This window comes from Centrocercus urophasianus, unplaced genomic scaffold (genome assembly GCF_019232065.1).
Source record: "Centrocercus urophasianus isolate 14NV4802_14NV808 unplaced genomic scaffold, USGS_Curo_1.0 seq_11, whole genome shotgun sequence".
NCBI lineage: Eukaryota > Metazoa > Chordata > Aves > Galliformes > Phasianidae > Centrocercus > Centrocercus urophasianus.
The window spans coordinates 80,078,888-80,099,914 of NW_024884253.1; the positions used below are offsets into that span (position 1 = coordinate 80,078,888).

The 21,027-nt window shown below is 38.5% G+C and overlaps 1 protein-coding gene across 1 annotated transcript in view; it reads left to right on the forward strand.

Moving 5' to 3' along the window:
* The window catches only part of FARS2 (phenylalanyl-tRNA synthetase 2, mitochondrial), a 232,474-nt gene that overhangs the window by 57,729 nt on the left and 153,718 nt on the right, over positions 1-21,027 (forward strand). Inside the window, exons 4-5 of the mRNA XM_042837594.1 lie at positions 3,432-3,591; positions 9,581-9,712. Of these exons, the coding sequence (XP_042693528.1) occupies positions 3,432-3,591; positions 9,581-9,712 (292 nt within the window). The remainder of the gene's footprint in view (positions 1-3,431; positions 3,592-9,580; positions 9,713-21,027) is intronic.

Genomic DNA, 21,027 nt, shown 5'->3' on the forward strand with positions numbered 1-21,027 from the left:
AGTGCAGCCATTTGCTTATTTGTAGAGATATTCATCAGGACCAGAGAGTCATATTTATTAGGTTTGGCAAGGAGGACTGTTTCCACATGCAGATCCTCATGTCATCAATGCAGCTTTGTTCATAGAGGTAAGTATGTGAGCGTGATGTATTCATTATCTTAATACTGGAGCATGCATGGCTGGTAGGAGTAATAAACAACTTCATTGTTTAAAGCCAAAGTGTAGTCACAGACCTTCTGGATCTGAAACCTAATGTAAGTGCCAGCTTCCTGTAAGGAGGACATTATTCTTTTCCTGAACCCTAAATGTACAGATAGTGAGGTGGTGTGAGATTTGAAGGCTGCTGAGTGACTGGAGAAATGCTTTGGGTCTTTGGGTCTTTGTTGAAATCATACGTGTGACTTCTGTACTCCATGCCATGCTGAGAAATACAGTGAAGTACTTACAAAGGAGCATGGCTTCATTTTTCTTTGTTCCAGGCTCTACATGTTACTAAATTTTATTTTATTCTTATTATGAGCTGTCCTGGCGTGAGTAAGAACAAAGTTCATGCCAGATGGTAAGGTCACTTTGATTCTTTTGTGCTGCCTTCTTTGTAATGCAGCATCAGTCAGATATGGTGATAAACTACTGGTAACTGTTATTATTCTATACTATTATTATCCTATAGCTATTATACTGGTAACTATTTTTTTTCTCTTTTTTTTTTTTTTACTTCTGCATGAAGACACAATACTCATTTTTTGAGCACTTACTTAAAGAAAGAACTTGTCCTTGCAACAGACAGAAAGAAACATAGGTACTTACTGGATGTTTACATGAAAGTTCTCTTCTGGTAGTGATGATAATTGATCATATTGAATTCAGTAGAATACTGTATTTCCTGCGGAATAAATGTATGTGAAGTAGTGAAATCTTCAGTGTGCCTTTCTTTTTCCCCCCAAGATTAATAGATTTTTTTTTTCCATTTGTGGAAAACTTGGGAAGAACTGCCATCCAAAAGGAGCAGTTGTACATAATAATTTGTTTAAACTTTGACCTTCCTGGTTTTATGCATATAGAAACGTAGGAGTGTGATCGTAACGGTGAAACTGGTCTACCAGGTTTAAACTGTGTGTCTTGATGTAGTGATATCTGTGAATGGAATTAATAGTAAAACAGCCATAAGGTGTCTTTCTTTCCTCGATATCACTCTGTCAACTTGAGGAATTGACAGTGCCTTTATGGACAACACTGCAGTGAGGCCTGGCACCTGGCTGGAAGGTGGCCTTTTGTTACTGCAGCCCATAGGTGACCAGCTCCACAAGGGCTGTGCCTCCATAGCCTGTGGGACCTGACATGGTTTGATACTGATGCCCCAAGTACCCCTGCCCCTATCTATGTGCCAGGACATCTCTCCTTGCAGCATTTAATTATTGAGCTAACTTTGCAACTTCTAACATCCTGTTCTCCAGAGTTTATTGAGGATAGTCTCTTTAATCCATATGAAAAAAAGAAAAAGAAAAAAGCTGCCTATAGTTTGGAGCTCAGAGCAGGAGCCCAACATGACCATGCCAAATGGCCACAAGGGAGCCAGTTTCTTTCCATTGGCTACTACAGAAGCTTACGACAAATCCATTACTTGGGCTACGACAGACTTTTGAGAATAACTTCTCGTGTTCAAAGCCAGATGGTTGATGGTCAGTCTGCCTTGCTGATAGTAAATTGATTGTAGCGTAGGTGTCATTTGCATCTTCCAGACTGTGTAGAAGTAGTGCCAGTATGGAGGAAGAGGCCTTAATCTTTCAGGTGAGCACTTGAATAGAGAGTGTTCCATTTAACAGCGTAATGCCTAGTTTTGTCAGGCTGTGGCCTTTTGATTAGTAAAGGCATTGTTGTTAGACTGGTGACTAATTGTTTCAGTATGTATTTCTCTGTTTGCTTCATAATTTGCATTTTTCTGCAGTGCGCTAAGGAGATTAAACTGAAAGTGTTTTCTCAATCTGCCAGTCGATTCTCCTGACTAGCAATACAAAGTTAAATGCTGCTGATGGGTTGTGTTGATTTTTTTTTTTTTTTTTTTTTTTTTTTTCAATCCCTGCATCCATTTGGCTGCTAGTTTCTGTACTGTGCTCAAGCTCCTTCTGCATGCATTGTGTGTGTAAAATGTACTATAAATTAGTCATTTAATTGTGGCCAGCATTTGTAAACTACTAGAGGTTCATTTGTACTTTTTATAAGCATTTCATGCACTGAAGAAGTCAAGCTGCAACTAAAACTTCTGTGCACATCCATGGATTGTTAAGATGCAGTTCATGGCAACTCTTGAATAAGAGCTAGTTATGCTTGCAGGTGCAATGTGCAGAAAATACCAATATGTGTATTCTGTGTTATTTTTTTTTCCTTTCTATGTGTGATAGATTTAATGTGGAAGGTGGATGAGGAGGGGTAGAAAAGGACACTGGAGGCACTTTCACAATTAGATTTCCCTACTCTCCAGAATTAAGAGCTATGTAGCTGTAAGGATTTCCAACAAAATCCTCTGCTGTGTAGAACTGTCTGCTTGTCTCAGTGAGGCACAGAATGTCTGAGGACGTGACTTAGTGAGAGTGTTTTACTGGTCTCTTTGAGAGCATTTAGAATGACCAGTGTGTATCTGGCTGGGACTTCCTGTACAGAAATGTATGAGGTTGTACAGGAAATCAGAAGTCTTCATCTTGCAGCAGATGTAGTGGGGAGCAGCCTCTGCATGAAGGACAAGTTGGTCTGTCTCCAATAAGGAGGATCACCTGCCCATGTGCTTTGTAATTTGGAAACCTCAGAGCAAAACCACGAATCCTTCAGTGCCCTGTCAGCAAAATTCCTGCATGACAGGTGCCGTATGTGGGAAAATGTAGGAAGATGGCAGTCCTTCTGCAAATAAACTGTACTGAAGGGTAATCAAATATTGGCAGCTTCTGGTCCCATTAAACTATAAATATGTTTTTGGAAGTTAGTTTGATTACAACTTTTAGAAAAGACGATTTTTTTGGGGGGGAGGTGGGGTTGAAAGGAAGGGAAGTATTTATTTTAGGTCAGTAATTTAATTTTTAAAAACGCTGGAAGTTCTGATTAATGCCATTGCATATTGTAGTTGCTGGTTTAAATTTAACATATACTATATAGTATGCTTTGTTTTGCATGATAACTTTTCTATTTCCTTTATCAATTATTTTTTTCCTGTAGCTAATCATATTATTGCAATAAAAGAAATCTTACTTGAATATTTCTGTTCCTGTGATAATTATGTGTCAGAGTGTTTAGTGAACAGAGTTTGTGTAAAATCATTCTTTACATTTGTTTTCCATGGTGCAGGCTTGGCAGGTAAGATTCCCCTTAAATCAGTAAAACTTCATTTTCTCTTTTTGTTTTGAGAGGTCATTGATGCCAAACTCTATTGTGTTTTTTTCTAGTTATTCTCCAATATTAAAGATGGTGAAAGCTTCCAGTTGTTTGAGCAAGGGCATCGCACTGCGCACAAACAAGAATGTCACACCATGGAGGCAGTGAGGCTGGTGGAGTTCAATCTGAAACAAGCGCTCACAAAGCTCATGACTCACATCTTTGGTGATGGTAGGTTCTTTGCACTTTTTTCCTGCTCTTCTGATATCTGTAGACGGCCATACTTTCCATAGAGATTTTGCTGTATAATGAAAACAAGAGACCTAGGGGTGATGTTGACATTCTGAAACAGCCATCTGTCTTAATGATAGCACAGTAGTAATTTTATGAGGCTTCACTGATATTATTTATTTACATTTTCATCTAAAGTTTTATCAAAGTTTCATCAATGAGTGTTTTAATGTCTGAGTATCTGGATATCGATTGGCCTTTCAGCTGTAGTCTGTATTTTACATGGACTTCAGTACTTTTATACGTGTGACTTATAAAACTACTGAACACAGCCCAACAGACCATGCATACCCATCTCTTAGTTTTCCTAAAGACTGACACACACAAAACTGTGAGCCAAGTGTTAGTGAAGAGGTTTTAGTTAGTTAGTTTTGGTTATGCCAGTGAGTCAAGAACATAACGAGTATGAGAACAGGTAGGAACACAACTGATCCATCTACAAGCTCTCATGTGACAGCAAGGAGCTTGACAGGAGACAGATGTATGTGTACGTACTGCTTTGTTATGGAAATGCTGTCAGCTGAAAAATAATTGTTTGGTACTAAGCGTAGACTGAGGAAGGGTAATGAATTTCAGGGTGTAAGAATGAAATATCTTCTCCTCAGAAATACCTGCTTTTGGTTTCAGTAGCTGCTGAATTTATGAATGGCATGAGTTAAAATTGCTGCCCAAATGCTATTTCCTGGCAAAGAGGCTGCTCTTCTAAACTGATTCATTTTTCTGTTGAAGAAATAGTGAATAGTATTAGAATGCATGGAGAACACTGGCTGCTTTCAAAGCTCTTTTAAGGTGCCCACTGAATTTAGAGCAGTAGTTCCAAGAGTAGATTGATGATGGTAGCAAGTCTTGTCTGTGACTCTTTGAATATTCTTCTGATATCCTAAAGTATAGCTTACAGCAAGGGAGACTTCTACCAGTTTTGTTTAATCCCACCTGCACATAATTGTTTTAGGTTCCCAAGATCAGTTTTCCTTGTAGTTATATTTTGCTTATCAGCAGCCTTTTGATGCATACAAAATTAGGATTAAAGTGAGTAATAGGAAGAACTGTATTTTTAGATGAAGCTCAGATGCTGAAGATGTTGTTGAAGTGGCAATTTTTAGGTTTTATTAGTGATATCTGAAACTGTAGTGATATCCTTCTCTGGCCATTGACAGATGCTGCACTTTAAGCATTAAGTCTGTTGGTTATTACTTATTTGTCTACCATCCACATAATAGCTAGAAATAGATTAAAAACAAATGATTGTGGATTTAGAGTCTGAAAGTAGGTGCCTTCATACACGCAATATTTTCCTGAAGACACAAAAGCAAGACATATAGATAGTGATTGAAATATGATCATGTCTCTTTTTTCCCCTCATCTGTGTACATGTGAAGCTCTCTCTCCTTCACTTTCTTGATTTTCTGAGCCATCAATAAGAACAGGACAGTAATACTCAAAGAAGCAAGCTTCATGCTAGGTACCAGACGTACAAGATAGGTTCAGTGCAAGTGGCCTGAGACGCACACAATTAAAGTTATCTTTTGATAGCTGTCTTTAAATTTTCATTTTTTTATTTTACAGAATATTTTTAATTTTGCCTCCTCGCTCTCTGATACATCCCATAATGTCCCATTAACATATATATGTTTAATTTGTGTGATTGAGCCCTATCTCAACCCCCTTAGTTTTTCAGTTTCTTTGTAACTGCTTCTTGGTGTAGAGGTTTGGAGGCTAACTTTGCCTGTGAAGACCAAAGTAAAAAGCATAGAGTATCACAGCCTTTTCTTCTTGTATTTCTGTTTGTTACTGACTGAAATACAGATGCTTCCTTGTTATTCTTGACACCCCAAGCCAGTTGGAGCTCCAGATGGGCTTTTGCCTTCCTAGCAGCATCTGTGTGTTCCCAGGCAATATTGGTTTACCTTTTCTGGAAGTCTCTTCTCTTTTCCATCTCTCATATACTACTTTTTTGCATTTGGACGCACTATATACCTTACTGTTTAACCAAGCCGTTTTAATATTTCACCATCTTTTCTTATTTTTTATTTCTATATTCTTTTTTTGCTCCTTGATCTCTTCTTGACCATTAAGATCTTAAAGTTTGTGATTTTACTGTAATTGTAGTCAAGGCTGCTTTTGACAATGGTGTCTCCAAACAAGCTTTCCTTATTTACAGGCAGTATGGTCCAGGTTACGTTCCAATTATTAACTAAAGGTGTGTCTTATTATATTCCTCAAGTATACTAGTTTTTGAGTACCTATTTCCAAACCAGTTCTCTTGCTGTTTTTGCTTAAACTTTTGCTCTTTAGCAGTTTGGTATTCTTTTCAGTGTTTGCTGTGAATTCCACGTGTATTGGAATGAACAAGTGTTACTAGCAAGCTGTTGCTCTCATTTTTATCATATTAGGGAAGTTACTGTGTTTCCAGGAAATTGTTTGGCCGTAAGGAGAGAGCAAATCCCCATTAAAATTTAAACAAAGAAACAAACAAACAAAAAGAAATCCAGGGAGTTGATAAGTGGTTCTCAGACATCCATCCAATTTCTGTGAAAAGAACAGCCTTTATGAGTGTTGCGTTTATCCTGCTGGGTGGGATAAGGCAAATTGAGAAGTGGAGATTGTGGAGAGCAGATCGTTCTGTAGTGAAGATCAGTTGCCTGGCCAAGTTCAGTTGTGAAGTGATTTGAGTTCAAAGTTGATCATACTGATTTTTGGGTGTTCAACCAACATACAGTCCCTAAACATGTTGAAATCATCTTGTAGTATTTTATTAGATTTTCCTCACTGAAGTTTTCTTTCTCCTGTGGTTATTATTTTCTTCTTTATGTAACAAATTCCTAGGTATCTGTAACAGAAGGTTGAATGGATAAGTAATGTCATATTTTGATGAACAGTTCTGTCATTTTTAGCTCTCACGAAGCAGCCACCAAATGTCATTTAAGTCTAATGCGCTGCTGGTCTCTTGCACTCTGTTGCACTGATATCTCTGTAGCTTGCATTGACATCTGTGAATGCAAAGAGTTGTGGAAAGAAATTATTGATGACGTAACGGTCTGGCTGATGACTTTTGAACAACACGAGCTAACATAAGTTTGTGAGCAGCCAGCTCCTCTTTGCTATGGGAAAATACTACACTATGCAGTGGCAATACCCTGCTTTCGTGGGTTGGTTGTTCTCTTTTTTAGTGCCTTTGGTTAAGACTTTTTCACTAGGAGACTCAATTAGGCTAGCACTAACAGATACTTTCTTAGTTCAAAAATAACCATTAGTTGTAAGTGCAAACCAGGACTAATTTTTTACTTACTACTCAGCAATTACAGTAACTATTCATTTTTTCCTTCCTCATTGGAGATGCAGCACTTAGATTGCTAACAAATATGTGCCCACTGAAAGGAGTCCCATGGACAACATGAGGCAGTGAACTAAGTTAATGTAGGTCTATCTTTGAACTGATTAAAATGATGAGTATTTATCTAGTGATTGGAATCTGGTTAGATTCTGTATTGTACCTGTTTAAATATCCCTCTGGGTTTGTAAGTCAGATATGCATCTCCTGGCCTCCTAAAATGTTTACTAAAGATCATTTTTTCCTAAGATAGCCATTATCTTTATGTGAAGAAATAAATCAGGGCTTATCAAGTAAATTATCTGGTACTACAGAAAGCCTAATCTTTGTAATCCTTTATAAGCCTTTAGTGTTTTAATTTGCTGAGTGCAAGCAATGTCCTGTATTCCTTGGGAATATGTTGAACAGCAAGGCAATATTTTGTGTCTAAATAATAAATGTAACCATTTATTCTGTGATGCTCTGTGGAGAGGCTCAATGTTAGTGGTGAGCCCTCTGCTCTTCAGTAAAGTCTTCCAGAGTCAGGACTCTCAAAGAAGACTGTAAAAAAAAAAAAAAAAAAAAAAAAAAAAGGAGGTATTACCAGCTGTCCTGGCTAATGTATGGATAAAATTATTGCATCATATGGGGCTTCACTGTTAATTTAGAGAGCAAAATGAAGGTGAGAGCTGTTTGTTCCTTTGAATTCATTTTGCCATATTCAGTTTGTTTTTTCTTTTTTGCTTACTTACATTGAAAACAAATGTCCCTTAAGAAAAGTACTTATCTGCCTTAATACTCAAAATAAACTTTTGTTTAAAATTTATTTTAATTAAAAATAAAGAGCAGAGAAATGCTTTTTTTTCCTCCTGAGCTTCATTTTGAAGTAATTAGATTTAAAAAAAAAAACTACACTCAGAATGCTGTTTCTGAACATCAAACTCTTTAAATATTCAATGTAATTCTTGCTGCATTTGCAAATTTTGCAAATTAAATGAAAATATTTTGTGTCCGGTGCTTTACGGTGAATGATGGCTTCTACAGCCCCGGGATTACAAGCATTTGTATAAAGTTAGGAAAGTTCAAAAAATGTTTTCCATGTATCATATGGTTGTATACGCTTCAGTTTACATCTGTGCAACGTTTTCATTGTTACATGGACAGAAAAAGCAGTGAAGTGATGGCTGTAAGTCACAGTGCAGTTATGAATGGTACAATTGCTAATATTTTCAATTTTCTGAATTCTGCATGTAAAATTATCAAAGAAGACTCAAATAAATCTGAATCCTGATGTTGTTTTTTAAGACAGGAAAGAAAATTTGGAAGTCTTACTTACTTACATTTATTCTTCCAAATGTGTTCAGCCTCTCGATTTGGAAGTTCATTACCCCTAGAAAAATACTTTGTGACTGTCACTTTAGGCTACACATACCTGCTTTTCTTGTAACTGTTTCTGTAGACCGATTTACCATTTTGGAAATGATCAAAGGAAATCTAATTCTTGAGGCTACAGCAAATGTTTTAATTTGGAAAAATTCTCTAGGTAAATCATGCAATTGCACGTTTTAAGTTCCTTATATGAAACAGATCCAAAAAAAAGCCCCTCAGACCAAACTGTGGTGCTAATATTTGCTTTCACCCGAAGAACCTCGTCTCTGCCCCTTGTTTTAAAGAGTGGGCCTGTATAATTGTCAACAACTCTTACACTGATTGGGATTTGGCTTAATTGAAGAGAGGGATGATCTTGGGGTTAAGGCATTACCTGGAAAATGAGCAGTTCAGTTTTCTTCCAGTTTTTTGTCTCTTGTTTCTGAGATCTGTTTTTCCTTGTACTTAATGGCTAAAGAAAATTGTTCAGGGTAAGAATGCTCCGTAAACGATTATAAGAACTAAAACCCATCAGTTACAATAAGAGCTTTGACAACAGCCCTGCGTTTGGCAGCCGTGCAGAATTGCCCTTTTCTGGCTCCACCACTCTGGTATCAGGTGATTCTCATCCCTGCTCAGTGGGACTTCAGATGTATGGGGAGCTCCTGCACTTCACCAAGTTTAAGGCTCCTGGGATCTCCTCAGGTCTGGAGTTCTCTGCCTGTGTTTGCATAGAGCATACCTTAATAATGCTGTAAATGTGTGTCTGTGTATTCGTGTGCATTGATCTGTTTTTAATTTTCGTATTTAAACATATGCAGAAAGAATAACTATGTATTTTAAGTAGTGTCTGATGAAAAAAATTTCTTGCCTCGCCAATGTAAGACTTGAGCACCTTCTCCTCACAGAAAAAATTGCATGCTGGTACAGAGAACAACAAAATCACTGACTTTCCAAAGATTTTGGCTCATTTTCATTCTATGCCAGGTGGTTGCCAGAGTTTGACAAATGATTGATTTGGTTTCAAAGGATGCTTGAATTGCACAAAGTGTTTTTCATATTAGGAAAGACGTGGTCATTTTTTTCCCCACAAGTTTTATCACCTTGCACAAGTGTTGTAAATTCATTTGTTTGCTAATTTTTTTCTCTGGATTGCTGTAATTGGTGTCATTAGTTGAAGCGTGAGTTTTACAGGTAATTGGAGGGATGGCCTTTTATGCATACATCTTTTATTTTTTAAACCTGCTACAGGACTGCAAGTCAGATGGGTAGACTGCTACTTCCCATTTACTCACCCTTCCTTTGAGATGGAGATCAACTTCCAAGGAGAATGGCTGGAGGTCCTGGGCTGTGGCGTCATGGAACAACAGCTGGTTAACTCAGGTACTGAAACTCCTTTAATTTCTTGACATCTCTATTAGCAAACACTTCCAGTGCAATCAGTTTCACAGCCTGAAATGCCCCCTTCTCTCCCGGTGAGTGCAGGCATCTCTGTTAGCAGCTGCCACAAATAGTCCTCAGGTGGAACACAGAGCTTGCATGCTGTGATTTGAGCATTACCTCTGAGTGCGTGAGCCCGAGCCTGCAAACAGAGAGCTTGGCTTTTGCTTTGTGCAAGAAGGAGACAGATGGAAAAGAGAAACTGATGAATCGGGGTGTGCATTTTTCCTTCTTCCAAGGGGAGTCATGTGCATGCACAGTTAAGATTTTAGTTTTATAATCAAATAACATTCCCTAGTATTTAGAATATGAGAGTGCTCCTGTATCTCTAATGTGTAGAAAGAGAAAAGTGACTTCTTTCATACTGCTATTTGGTTGCTGGGTAAAGGAAGGGTGCTTTTTAGCTTTCATTTTTTTTATCCTCAGAGTCATTACTAATGCAGTGGTTGTAAACTGCTGTAAGAGCAGCATCATTTGTTTTAATTGGAATTATTACAAAGAAATGTCACCTGATGATTTGCTTTCTGAAACTTTATGTATGAGTACAAAGGAAAGAGGGGAAACTGATAAGTTTTTCTGATTATTTTCACAGTGAAAATTTAACATACTTGTTTTTTCACTGACTGACAGACAGGAGTCAGTTCTGCACAGGGCAGCACTCGGGCATCTATCATTCAGTGTCTGTCAGTGCTATTTATTGAGTGTGGGAGCATTCTGGAATATGATCTGTGTAATTCTTACAAGCATACTTTCAGATAGTCATGGTATTCTCACTTGATTTTGTTGCAGTTAATTTGCAGATCTATTGTGTTTTAACGTGTCCTGAATTCTTTCTCTTGGTCCAAGTACAGTAACAATAAACGCCCCAGTTATTTGGCACTGCTTATATTCATCAGTTTGCGTATATTTAATGCGATCATCTTCCTTTAAAAAAGATGAATCCACCTCTAGAGTTTCTCCCCATTGTGTTAATGCCTTAAGCTAATGATCTTTCTCAGGTTCATGAGGTGGTAAACACAATAGAGGTTCTGATCAGCTTCAGAAGTGGAAGGCTACTGTGTAATATTACTTTGATCAGATGTAGCATGCTAATGGCCAGGCTTTCTTATTTTAAAGCTTTTGTGTTGCTCCCTTCTTATGTTTAGGTTCCCTTGATGTATGGGTGGAGAGCTAAACTGTGGCCTCCAAACCACCACTGAATGTGTTTGGACATGTTTGGATGTGAATGAATGTGCATGAAATGCCAGCAGGCAGGTTTCTACAGCAGGCAGTGTTTTCAATTTAATGTGCCTCAGCAGTTTTTCCCCCCCTGAATTATGGCCTTGAAAATTAGTCTCCTGCACCAAAACTCTCCTAAATATTAATCATAATTCTAGTTGTCCAAGAAAACATGAATTTAATAACTCAACTGTAGCTTTTGAATGACTGTATTATTAATTGAAACAGCAGCAGAAAAAGGAAAGATTCCTTTATTAGCAAGATATTTTTCAAAGGAGTTGCACTTTCTGCCACTGCACTTCTGTTTTTCTATTCCCTCTGGTAACTCTGTGAAAATAGGCAGCTACTAAAGCTGAGTCTAATGCATATCAATCTCATTTATTGAAGCACTGATATCTGTTTGCTGAAAGTGAGGAAGAAGTGTGGTCATAACTTGTATTGGCTAACAGCTTATTTGTTTTAAAGTGACAATGTGGACAAGGTGGTTCACATTTTCCATTGTGTAAGTCTTCCTTGTCTTCTGCTGCATGGAACATTCTTTTCTTTTATCTTTTTTTACAACAGTTTGAAACCCCAGTAGGTTCCTGGCATGCTAAGTTGCATCTGCTTATGGTGAAGCTAAGTTTGCTCTTATTAACTCGTAGGTTTTGAGTGTGTGTGTTGTGGCAGCAAGTTGCCTTTGCCCAAAAGCCCAGAAAGAGGATTTTCTGTGGAAAACGAGGAAGGTGAAAATTCTTTCCTATCTCCTTCATCTTTTTTTGCTATCAGGACTGTGGTGTTCTTCAAAACCATCTTACACTTGAACAGTTTCTTATCTGCTACGTTTGGAACATCCCTAGCACTTCCAGCTTCCACAATCAGTGGGTATTAACTATTACTTTGGTCTCGTGCCTTCAAGCCTTTGAAAGACCAAAGTTTTAATTTTAAAGCTTTCAGTTTTGAACCAGTGCAGATCAACAAGGAATAAGAGATATATCAAACTTGGGAAGGAGGCCTGTGGCTTCCAAACAGTTCTGTCTTTGCAGCGTTTGTTCCAAATGCTGCCTGTTCACCTGTGTAAGAGGCAGCATTATTATGAATAAATGGATACTTACAAAGGAAAGCAGGGTGGGCTACTCAGGAGTATGTAACATAAGTCTGTAATCTATTTATGGAGGAACACTAGTGTTTGCTTCTCCTACAGATTGTTCACTAATAACAAACTTCCTTTACCTCAGATAAGTATCACGTTGTCTAACATCTGTCCTCCGTGCTGTGGCTCATGCTTTATGAAGGACTTCCCTTGGCTTCCCTTTATGAAGGACTAAATGCTGGTGCCTACGCCTTGCTGCTCTGTATGTCTCCTTTGTCAGATGCCCAGGACAGGCATTGCAGATTGCCTGTGTGCATCTCAGTCTCTTCAAGGACTCTACTGGAAAACACCTCCGTGGGGCTGAATGAAAGAAACATTACTCATTTTTGGATGGCTAGCCTTGTGCTGAAGGAATATTTCAGTGGTGTGCCAGTTCACCAGGTAAATACAGAACGATCTTTTTATGGTGTACTGCACAGCTTGGTGATAAAAACTGGCAAATAAACTGATGATTTTGCAGAAATTTTAATTTTTTTTATGTCATCCATAATATTTCTCATATCTTGGCATTCAAGATTTTTGTTTTATGTTTTTTTCCTTGATGTACTGTTCAAATACATTTCTGTAATATAATATTTGCTAGCAAGCATGACTTTTCATTCCAAGAGAAAATATTTTTATAAGGGAAAGGAAGATGGCTTTTGCCTTCAAAATCCTCTCTTCCCTTTTTTTTTTTTTTTTTTTTTGTTACTGCTTGTGGATATAAGAGTGGTTTGTAAGGCAATCAGAAACAATCAGTCAGAGCAGAAGTGCATGTGCCTGTTGATCGATGATGGCTGTAATTTAAACAGCCAGCACAGTTGATTTACTTGTTTATTTCCCAGTTTTGTTCTGATCACAGAATCATAGAATGGCCTGGGTTGAAAAGGACCACAATGATCATCTAGTTTCAACCCCCTGCTAGATGCAGGGTCACCAACCACCAGACCAGGCTGCCCAGAGCCACATCCAGCCTGGCCTTGAATGCCTCCAGGGATGGGGCATCCACAGCCTCCTTGGGCAACCTGTTCCAGTGCTTCACCATCCTATGTGTGAAAAACTTCCTGCTAATATCTAACCTAAACCTCCCCTGTCTCAGTTGGATACCTATGATAACAAAGAACTGATGAAGCTTTGTGGTTGGATTACAAGACAAAGTCCTGCGTTGGGGCTGGGATGTTGGACCATGAGGAGCTGTTTCTTTATGCTGACCAAAAGTCCTATTGCAGTGACATCTCCCTGCCTCATCTTGTCTGTAGTTCTTTGGGGTGACCCTTACCCTCCCCATGCAGCAAATCTTGATGATATTGACAGATTGTTAGTCAGATTTTTAGTGTTAATTGTAGAATTCCATTCTTGCTCTAATGCCTCTATGGAGCTGGTGCTAAATTTGTTAAGTTATTTTCAGAAAATGATAGTACTTTGTTAAATTTTCTGATGCTTTAATAAGTGTATGAAGGAACCTTTGTTTGCTTTTAGCCACTTTTAAATAGAATGTGATAAAGACATTTAGTACATGTAAATAGAAATGAATTTGTGATAAGGAAAAAGTGGTGAATCTGTTTAAATGTATTGCAAGTACTCTGCCTTACCTGTTGACCTGCTGTGCTCTTTCCTTTTGAGGTCTGTGAAGGTACTCCGTAGGCTTCTTTTTTTTTTTTTTCTCCCTCTGTATACTTCTTAACACACTACATTTCTAGTTTCTACATAGGTCTGCACAGTGTAGATGTGATAAAGAACCAAAATATGAGAGGCAGCAAAGCAAAATAGCCCTTTTTTTGGTGGTAGTATTGCTCAGGTTGGAGAAGACCTTAAAGACCACCAAGTCCAACCACAACCTGACCATACGTCATATGCAACTTCCACAGTGTTTTACACCACCTTTGAAGTTTCACTAATATTTCTAATTTTTAAGTGAATTTAGGATTTACCCAGTGAGGGGTAGCAAGCCTCTTTCTTAGTTGTTCACTGCATAGTGGGGATGGTCTGTTCATCTAAACCATCCTGAGTTTGTGTTAACAGTGAGTAAAGGTTCAGTTGCCTTACTGTGTGTGCTGGCAAATAAAATCTGCTAGGCAGCATAAGTAGCATTTGCAGTAAAGCCAATTCAGCTACTAAATAATCTTGTTTGCTGTAAGGGAAGCCTCCTCTTGCCAAATGGGAACATGGAGATATTTACTATTTCTAACGGTGATATTTACTATTCTTGAAAGAAGAAGTAGCACATGCACCCTGTGACTGTTCTTTAGTGTTGTTGAAAAAATAGGCACTTACTGCAAAGATGCATGGAATTGTAGGGATTGATGTTACATGTTCCCCTAAGGCTGACAGTGCTGAAGTAGAACAATTATATGGTAATGTGAGCATGGGGGATCGCTATTGTAACCTGGTATTTGATATGTATAAAATCTAACTTACTGTGTAATTTTTTCATTTGTATGTGCTCATTTTTTCATCTTAAACTGTGCCTACATACGTGGCTTTGATAGGAATGTTGTAGACACTTTTTAATGTAAAGCAAAGTTATTTTTATTCTGGATAACAGCAGAAAAACACAGAAACTTCACAGTATAGTAGCAAGTACTCTCAGTTTTTGGTCTGTGAAGAGGAGATGAGGAAATGAATGTCAGTTAACATCACATAAGGTATTTATTTCTGTGCTGCAGGAGTTTACCATTCAGGATTCACAAATATTGTGTTCATTGGTGGGTGCTGAAGTTCCCAGATCTGTGTGGAATTACGTGATTAAAACTTTTGAATACGGGATGCTGCTTACTCAGAGGCTGTGGTCATTGTGTTGCTTGAATTAAAAAAAGGGAGGGAGCTGTTTCTTAAGATTGTAAACACCAATGTTTCTGATGTGGAAGGAAAAAAGGTACCTGTGAAATTGGAAGCAGTTAGGGTGTGGTTCTTTGCTGATTGAAATCAATGGCAATGTTCTTGGTGCTCGCTGTTGCAGAGTATGTTAGCTTGGGACAGAAACATGAACATTTGACAACTCAATTTTACCTTACAAACCAAGAAACAAAAAATCTCCCAATTGAAGAAAAAAACAAAAAGAAAAAGAGACAGGATAATTCCATAATTTTTAGTAAGGCTCTCTTCCTACGTTTCTGAATTTCTGATGTTCTTCAGGGAAATAACCCCAGGATGGCATATCAGATCAAACCTAAGTTGGACATGTCCTGGTATGCTGTCTTGGACGGTATCACAGGCAGATGCTTAAAGTGTGAAACAGGACAGGGATGTTCTGATACACGCTCGCAGCTCTCAGCTTCCCGAGGTGAAAACAATACCTTTGTTTTTATTGCTTCCATTAATTTGTTAAGTGCTATTCTGAGTCCCAGGAAACCTACAGCATCTTCTTTTGACCTTGTGATCTACCAGTTACAATGAGAAGAGACATGTGGGTAATAGTTTCTTTCCCCTGCTTATGCCACTCGAGATTTGTAACTCTTGCTGGTTATTTCTTCCCAGGCCAAAGGATGCTATCATACAGGCACCTCCTGTGTAGGAGCTGATCCGTATGTTTGTGATCACTCTTACCTGCATCGTTTCCAGGATTTCATCATAGGAGGCCTACATCTACCGTTCAGTTTGTGAGCATACAGTGTTTTTATACCAGCATAAAAAGTTTGCATTCTTTTTCCCTTTTTTGAGGGTTCTTAGCCTTCCTTTTGCAATACTTACCTTTAATGAGCCTTAAGTTGGAAAACGAAGGAAGGCTTTGTATGAGAACTGTGGGAGATGAACCCTTTGGGCACTGCTGGATGTTCGGCAGCACTGATGTTTGGTTCTGGATGTGAGCTCAGGTTGGTGTTTTGTTTCCTAGGATTATAAATTGTGAGGGCATCCATATTTAGCCTACCAGTAGGAAGAGCTGGAAAGACCTTTTTGTGGCACATATACACTTCTTTTCCTTCCACATCAGAAAGTAACATTGGTATTTACAATCTTAAGAAACAGCTCCCTCCCTTTTTTTAATTCATTTTTTCCCTGGTATGGGCAGGAGATGGTCATGGCTTTAGTGAGGAAATGAGTAGGTCCTGGGCCTTCAGTAAGGCCCTGATGAGATCTTTATGTCAGCAGTTTGCATACAGTTACAGTTTTAAAAACTGCTGTGCAGTCTTGGCCTTCAAATTGTGTGTGATATCCTGAATTTATAACAAAGGCAGCTTCCCTGCTGCTGTACTTCTTATCAATTTTGTGTATGCTTTCTATGAAGAGAGGAAATTGTCAGCCTTGGCTAAATGTCATTGTGAATGAACACCGTTGAACAGAAAGAAAGGAGTTTACCACAACTTTTGCATATCGTTACTTTTATTTTAAAAGGTGGAAGCTTATTTGTCATCAGTGAACTCCTTGGATAAACCTGATTCTTGACATGTAAGCTTGTTTTGCTTTTGGAAGCCTTGCTATTGATCAGCAGCAGGACTTTATTCCAAAATTTAAGCAGTACTTGGCCCAGGGCTGCCACCTTCAGCCAAATCCACGTCTTGACACGTCCAACTTGCTTGGCTGTAACACTGCAGCAAATAAATATTTCTTTAATCATTTATTGAAGATCTTCAAAACTGTACGAAGGGAATTAACAACTTTAAGTACATATTTAAGGACATACTCTGCCCACTCCTTTTTTCTTTTTTATTTTTTTCTTTTTTTTTTTGCAAAGGGGTTATTGGGTTCGGACAGTCTTCATGGGCAGTAAATTAGTAATTAGTAATAAAATTATGTCAGTGTTACCTTGCTTGACATAGAGGGGAGTTGATTTTTTTTTTTTTTTAATGAACATATTCTTAAATCCAATTTTATTTGAGGGTGAATTGGTTTCATATATCAATCAGCAGGAGGTGTTTTGGGGAAGGGGAAATTTAATATCTTTCATCTAGCAGGTTTTTTTTTTCCTGTTTGGCTTTTGCCTGGTAAATTACATTAAAATTTTGGAGCAGATGGTGCATGTGGCTTAAATAGTATGCAGACCCATGTTCTGTCTATGCTAACAGCTCTCTGTGGGGACCTTGAAATAGTTAGAACTGTATGTGTGTATATGGATAGAGCGTATAAGGGCAAACATAATGCATTTAAAATACATTTCTGCAATGCTTCAAGGTGAAATTGAAGTTGCAGAGGTCTGTTGCTGTCTTGGACAGCTGGAATCTCCCAAGAACATGGGATAAAAACGAGCATGGGGGATGCTGGGTGGGCTGCAGTTCTTCCCACTCAGTACGTACAGCAAAGAGATTTAAGTCTGCAGAGCAAGCTTCACAGTTCCCCATCACAGACCTTTCAGTGTTTGAAATCTGTTCTTTTTAGGTCACTGTCCTGTCTGTCTCCTATGCAACCACATTGCTGCAGTACCTGGATGTCTCCCAGTCTTTTCTGTGCTTGTTCTCCCGAGATGGTTATGAGATAGGGAAGTGTCATCATCCCTGTTTTATGGCCTGGAACTGAAGAGCACAGGAGACTGACACACACACACATGCATACTGTAGACAATGGTGTTAGCTGCCTCAGCGAGAAAGTCTGATTTCCTACAGTGCTTATATAGCCACAGAGACAGGAGGTCTACCACCATGCTTTGAAGGCATGACTCAGGGTTTCTGGATCACGCTACCGGCAGCCTCTTTCTGTGACTGGCTGCAGGGGGAGCCTCCTCTCCTGATTTAGGCAGGTAACTGAAGGTAAAGCCGTCAGTGTTTCAGATTAAATGAAATTAATGGGAAATGAGGAAGCAAATGGGTTTGAGTGACTGCTCTCTGTGACAGAAATGTGAGCTGAATCCAAGCTGAAGGTTTATATCTCAACTTCTGAGTTACTTTACTCTTTACTGAGTTCTGAGTTACCTTTGTCTCACTCCAGAGATATGTATGTATGTGGTATACTCACAGAGACAAAAAACGGGTGACCAAATAAATAGAAAATGAGACAAATGTGGCTTATTATCGTTCTTGTTGTGGTCTGCCCTGCCCAGTGTAAAATAATAGCAGGTTGTCAGAGCTGCTTAATTCCAGAGATACTCCACTGGCAGCCACTGAAATTTTGCTCTGGCTGATCAGATACAGAGCTGGTGTGGAGCTGTAGGTTTTTAGAAAAAGGTATTACTGAATGTTTGTACAACACTTTGTACAGATACCCACAGCTGTGTGGTCATGGCACATCCAGAAAAATGCATGTCAGAAATACTGCTGATAAGTTTAAAAGGGAATAATAGGATGGAGGACCTGAGTTCCCCCCAAAATTTGTGGTGATTCAGCCTCCTTCTGTACAAGGAGAGGAGCTCTGATTTTGTAAAGTGTAAAGCCACCCCGTGGCTTTAGGAGGCTCCTGTAAAGGTCCTGGCATGTAAGTTGAGCTGTTTGTTGGGGTTGGGAGAGAAATTATCTGCCCTAGTTGACTGTGCATCTCTTGACTGGAAAAGAGTCACCCATAGGCAGGGGCATCAGAAATATCAGCCACTTTTTGAACCTCTTTGTGATAACGGTTGATGACAGCTTCCTTCAAGATCACAAACTTAAGCCTCTGCTTGTGTTGCAGTCCAGAAAAGGGAATTGATAAAGCACTGTTCCTTATTTTTTTGAGTTGCACCTAAGCATTTTTTTTTTAAAGTTTTTGCAGACATAGAATGTATAGAAAAGCCCAGGTTGGAAAGGACTTTGGGGATCACCTGGTCTAACCTTTCATGTTGAAACCAAGACCTAGGCAAGATTGTCTAACACTTTGTCTAGCTAAATCTCAAAAATCTCAAGTGCTGGAGAATCCATTGTATCCTTGGACGGGTTATTCCAATGATTGATTATTCCCACAGTATAAATTTTTCCTCTTATATCAAACTGGAATTTTTCCAGCGCATTTTGTACCCACTGCCCTCTTGCCTCTCATATGTGATCCAGACTCTTGGGAGCATAAAGGTTTGAGTTCCTAAAGAGTATTTTTAACTTGGATTGACTCTTACGCAGAAAATCTATTTCTTCTATCTTCTTTCTTTCCACTGGAAGAAGAAATCATGGGGAGTTTGTTTCCTTCTTTTGCCTGAAGACTGCCAATTCAGAAGAAGCCAATTGTGTTGGCTTCTTCTGAGCTGACTTGGAGGAAGTCTTGGTCCTGCCTTGATAAACGGGAACGTAGAGGTGAGGTGCGCAGAGTTGATGCTGTGGTTGATCAAAGTACTTGTTTTATTTCTTACTTCTTTCTCTTAATCCATTACCCATGGCTACACCACCAAGTCTGATGTGAGTACTGTGTAATAAAATACCTTTCTTCCACCCTTCCCCTTTTCTTATCAAAAAACTTGCCTGTTGTCTCCTCCTTAATTTACAGCTCTATTTTTGAAACTGTTTTTTCATCAAGTTTTTCATCCAGAAGGAACCCATAAAATTTTTTGAAATGTTGCTTTCTCTGATTTTATTACCCTTGACAGACTCATTATGTATGTTAGAGCTGGTGTTCTTCAGAAGAATTAGTATAAGCTTACTCTCAATCTCTGCGTGTTTGTGTAGAATGAACAAATGTAGTATTCCATTTTATGACAATTCTATTACACCTATTTCTGGGAAATGTGTTATTTATTTGCAGGGATATTTTGTGGGGAAGTAAGTAGAGGATTGGATTTTGAAGTGAGTGGTTATTATAGAACTGGGATGGCCATTTGAGTTTGTGGCTTCATATGATTTTGCCAGCTGAGTAGTACTGTCAATAGATTTAGAGAATAATTTCACTTTCATGGTGCAAGACCACATTTTAAGATAAAATTTATGTTCCTTATCTTTGCAATTTAGGAAACTACTTTGTCTTCATGCTTCATTTTCTCCTGCCCAAAAACATCTGTAGAGAAGTGTTAACTCAGTCTAACATCAATCTTGAAACCAGCAAGAGTGGTTATTTGATTGTCTGGCACATGGTACTTCTTTCCATCTAGCAATGAAAGCTTTTTCTAGCATGTGAACCTGATTTTAGTCTATTTGGAATCTAAAAAAGAAAAAATAAGCTCATGGAATGCATAGTATCATCTTCAAATGTTTGTATTGCGTTTAAAACGCTCTGCCCATGTGTATGCATTGCCTCTCCTTCCCTTTAATTTTTTTAAAATCAAAAGTAAATTAAAGGTTTAGTAATTCACTGTGATTTGTCTCCATGGGATCCAGCAGGGAGGCATTGAGTGCCACACACAAGAGAAGGCTAAATGGTGTAGTTTATTAAACGACTCCAAAGAAGAAGAAAGCGCTACTCTTGGAAACCTGAAGAGCAACAATTTATAGCACAGGGAAGGTGTTTCCCTTGCCTTTATTTATGCAAATGAAAATACTGCCAAATAATACTGTTGAATTACCACACTGTTATTTGATGAATGCTGATTGGATTTAATCAGCTTGGAGTTAGTCCGATGAGCCTAATATTCTCATCAAACTAGGATACCCCATGGGTGTTTTTGTTGTTGTTGTTGTTGTTGTTGTTGCATTGCAATATTTGTTTCTGCTATTCGCAGAGCATTTATCAGAACTACCCAACTGAGCGTGGGGAGGAGATTTTTCTGGCATGCTGCTAACTGTACCTGACTGTTACACAAAACTCAGCTGAGATAGTTTCAATTCAGCTGAGGTTATATCAATCATTTTAGGAAGTATTTCTCGTTACTAGATCGCAAACGCGGACTTAATTTCTTATTTCTGGAGGGAGAAATTTTGGTTAGGATGTTCCTGTTGTGCGTCTCTTCTTGTCTTTAAGATTTCTAGCTGCTGCATGGAATGAATTAATTCAGTTCTCCTGTGTGAGTGTTGGAGGCTAAATACTCTTTTACATTTTAAGAAAATAACAAACTATTGACAGTATATGGATGATCGGCTTTTCCAACAGGTACCATTCATCAAGATCTTCATGTCACTGAGTTGTGAGGCACGTGTCTGTAGGGGGTAACTGTTGGTGGAGAGGAGCC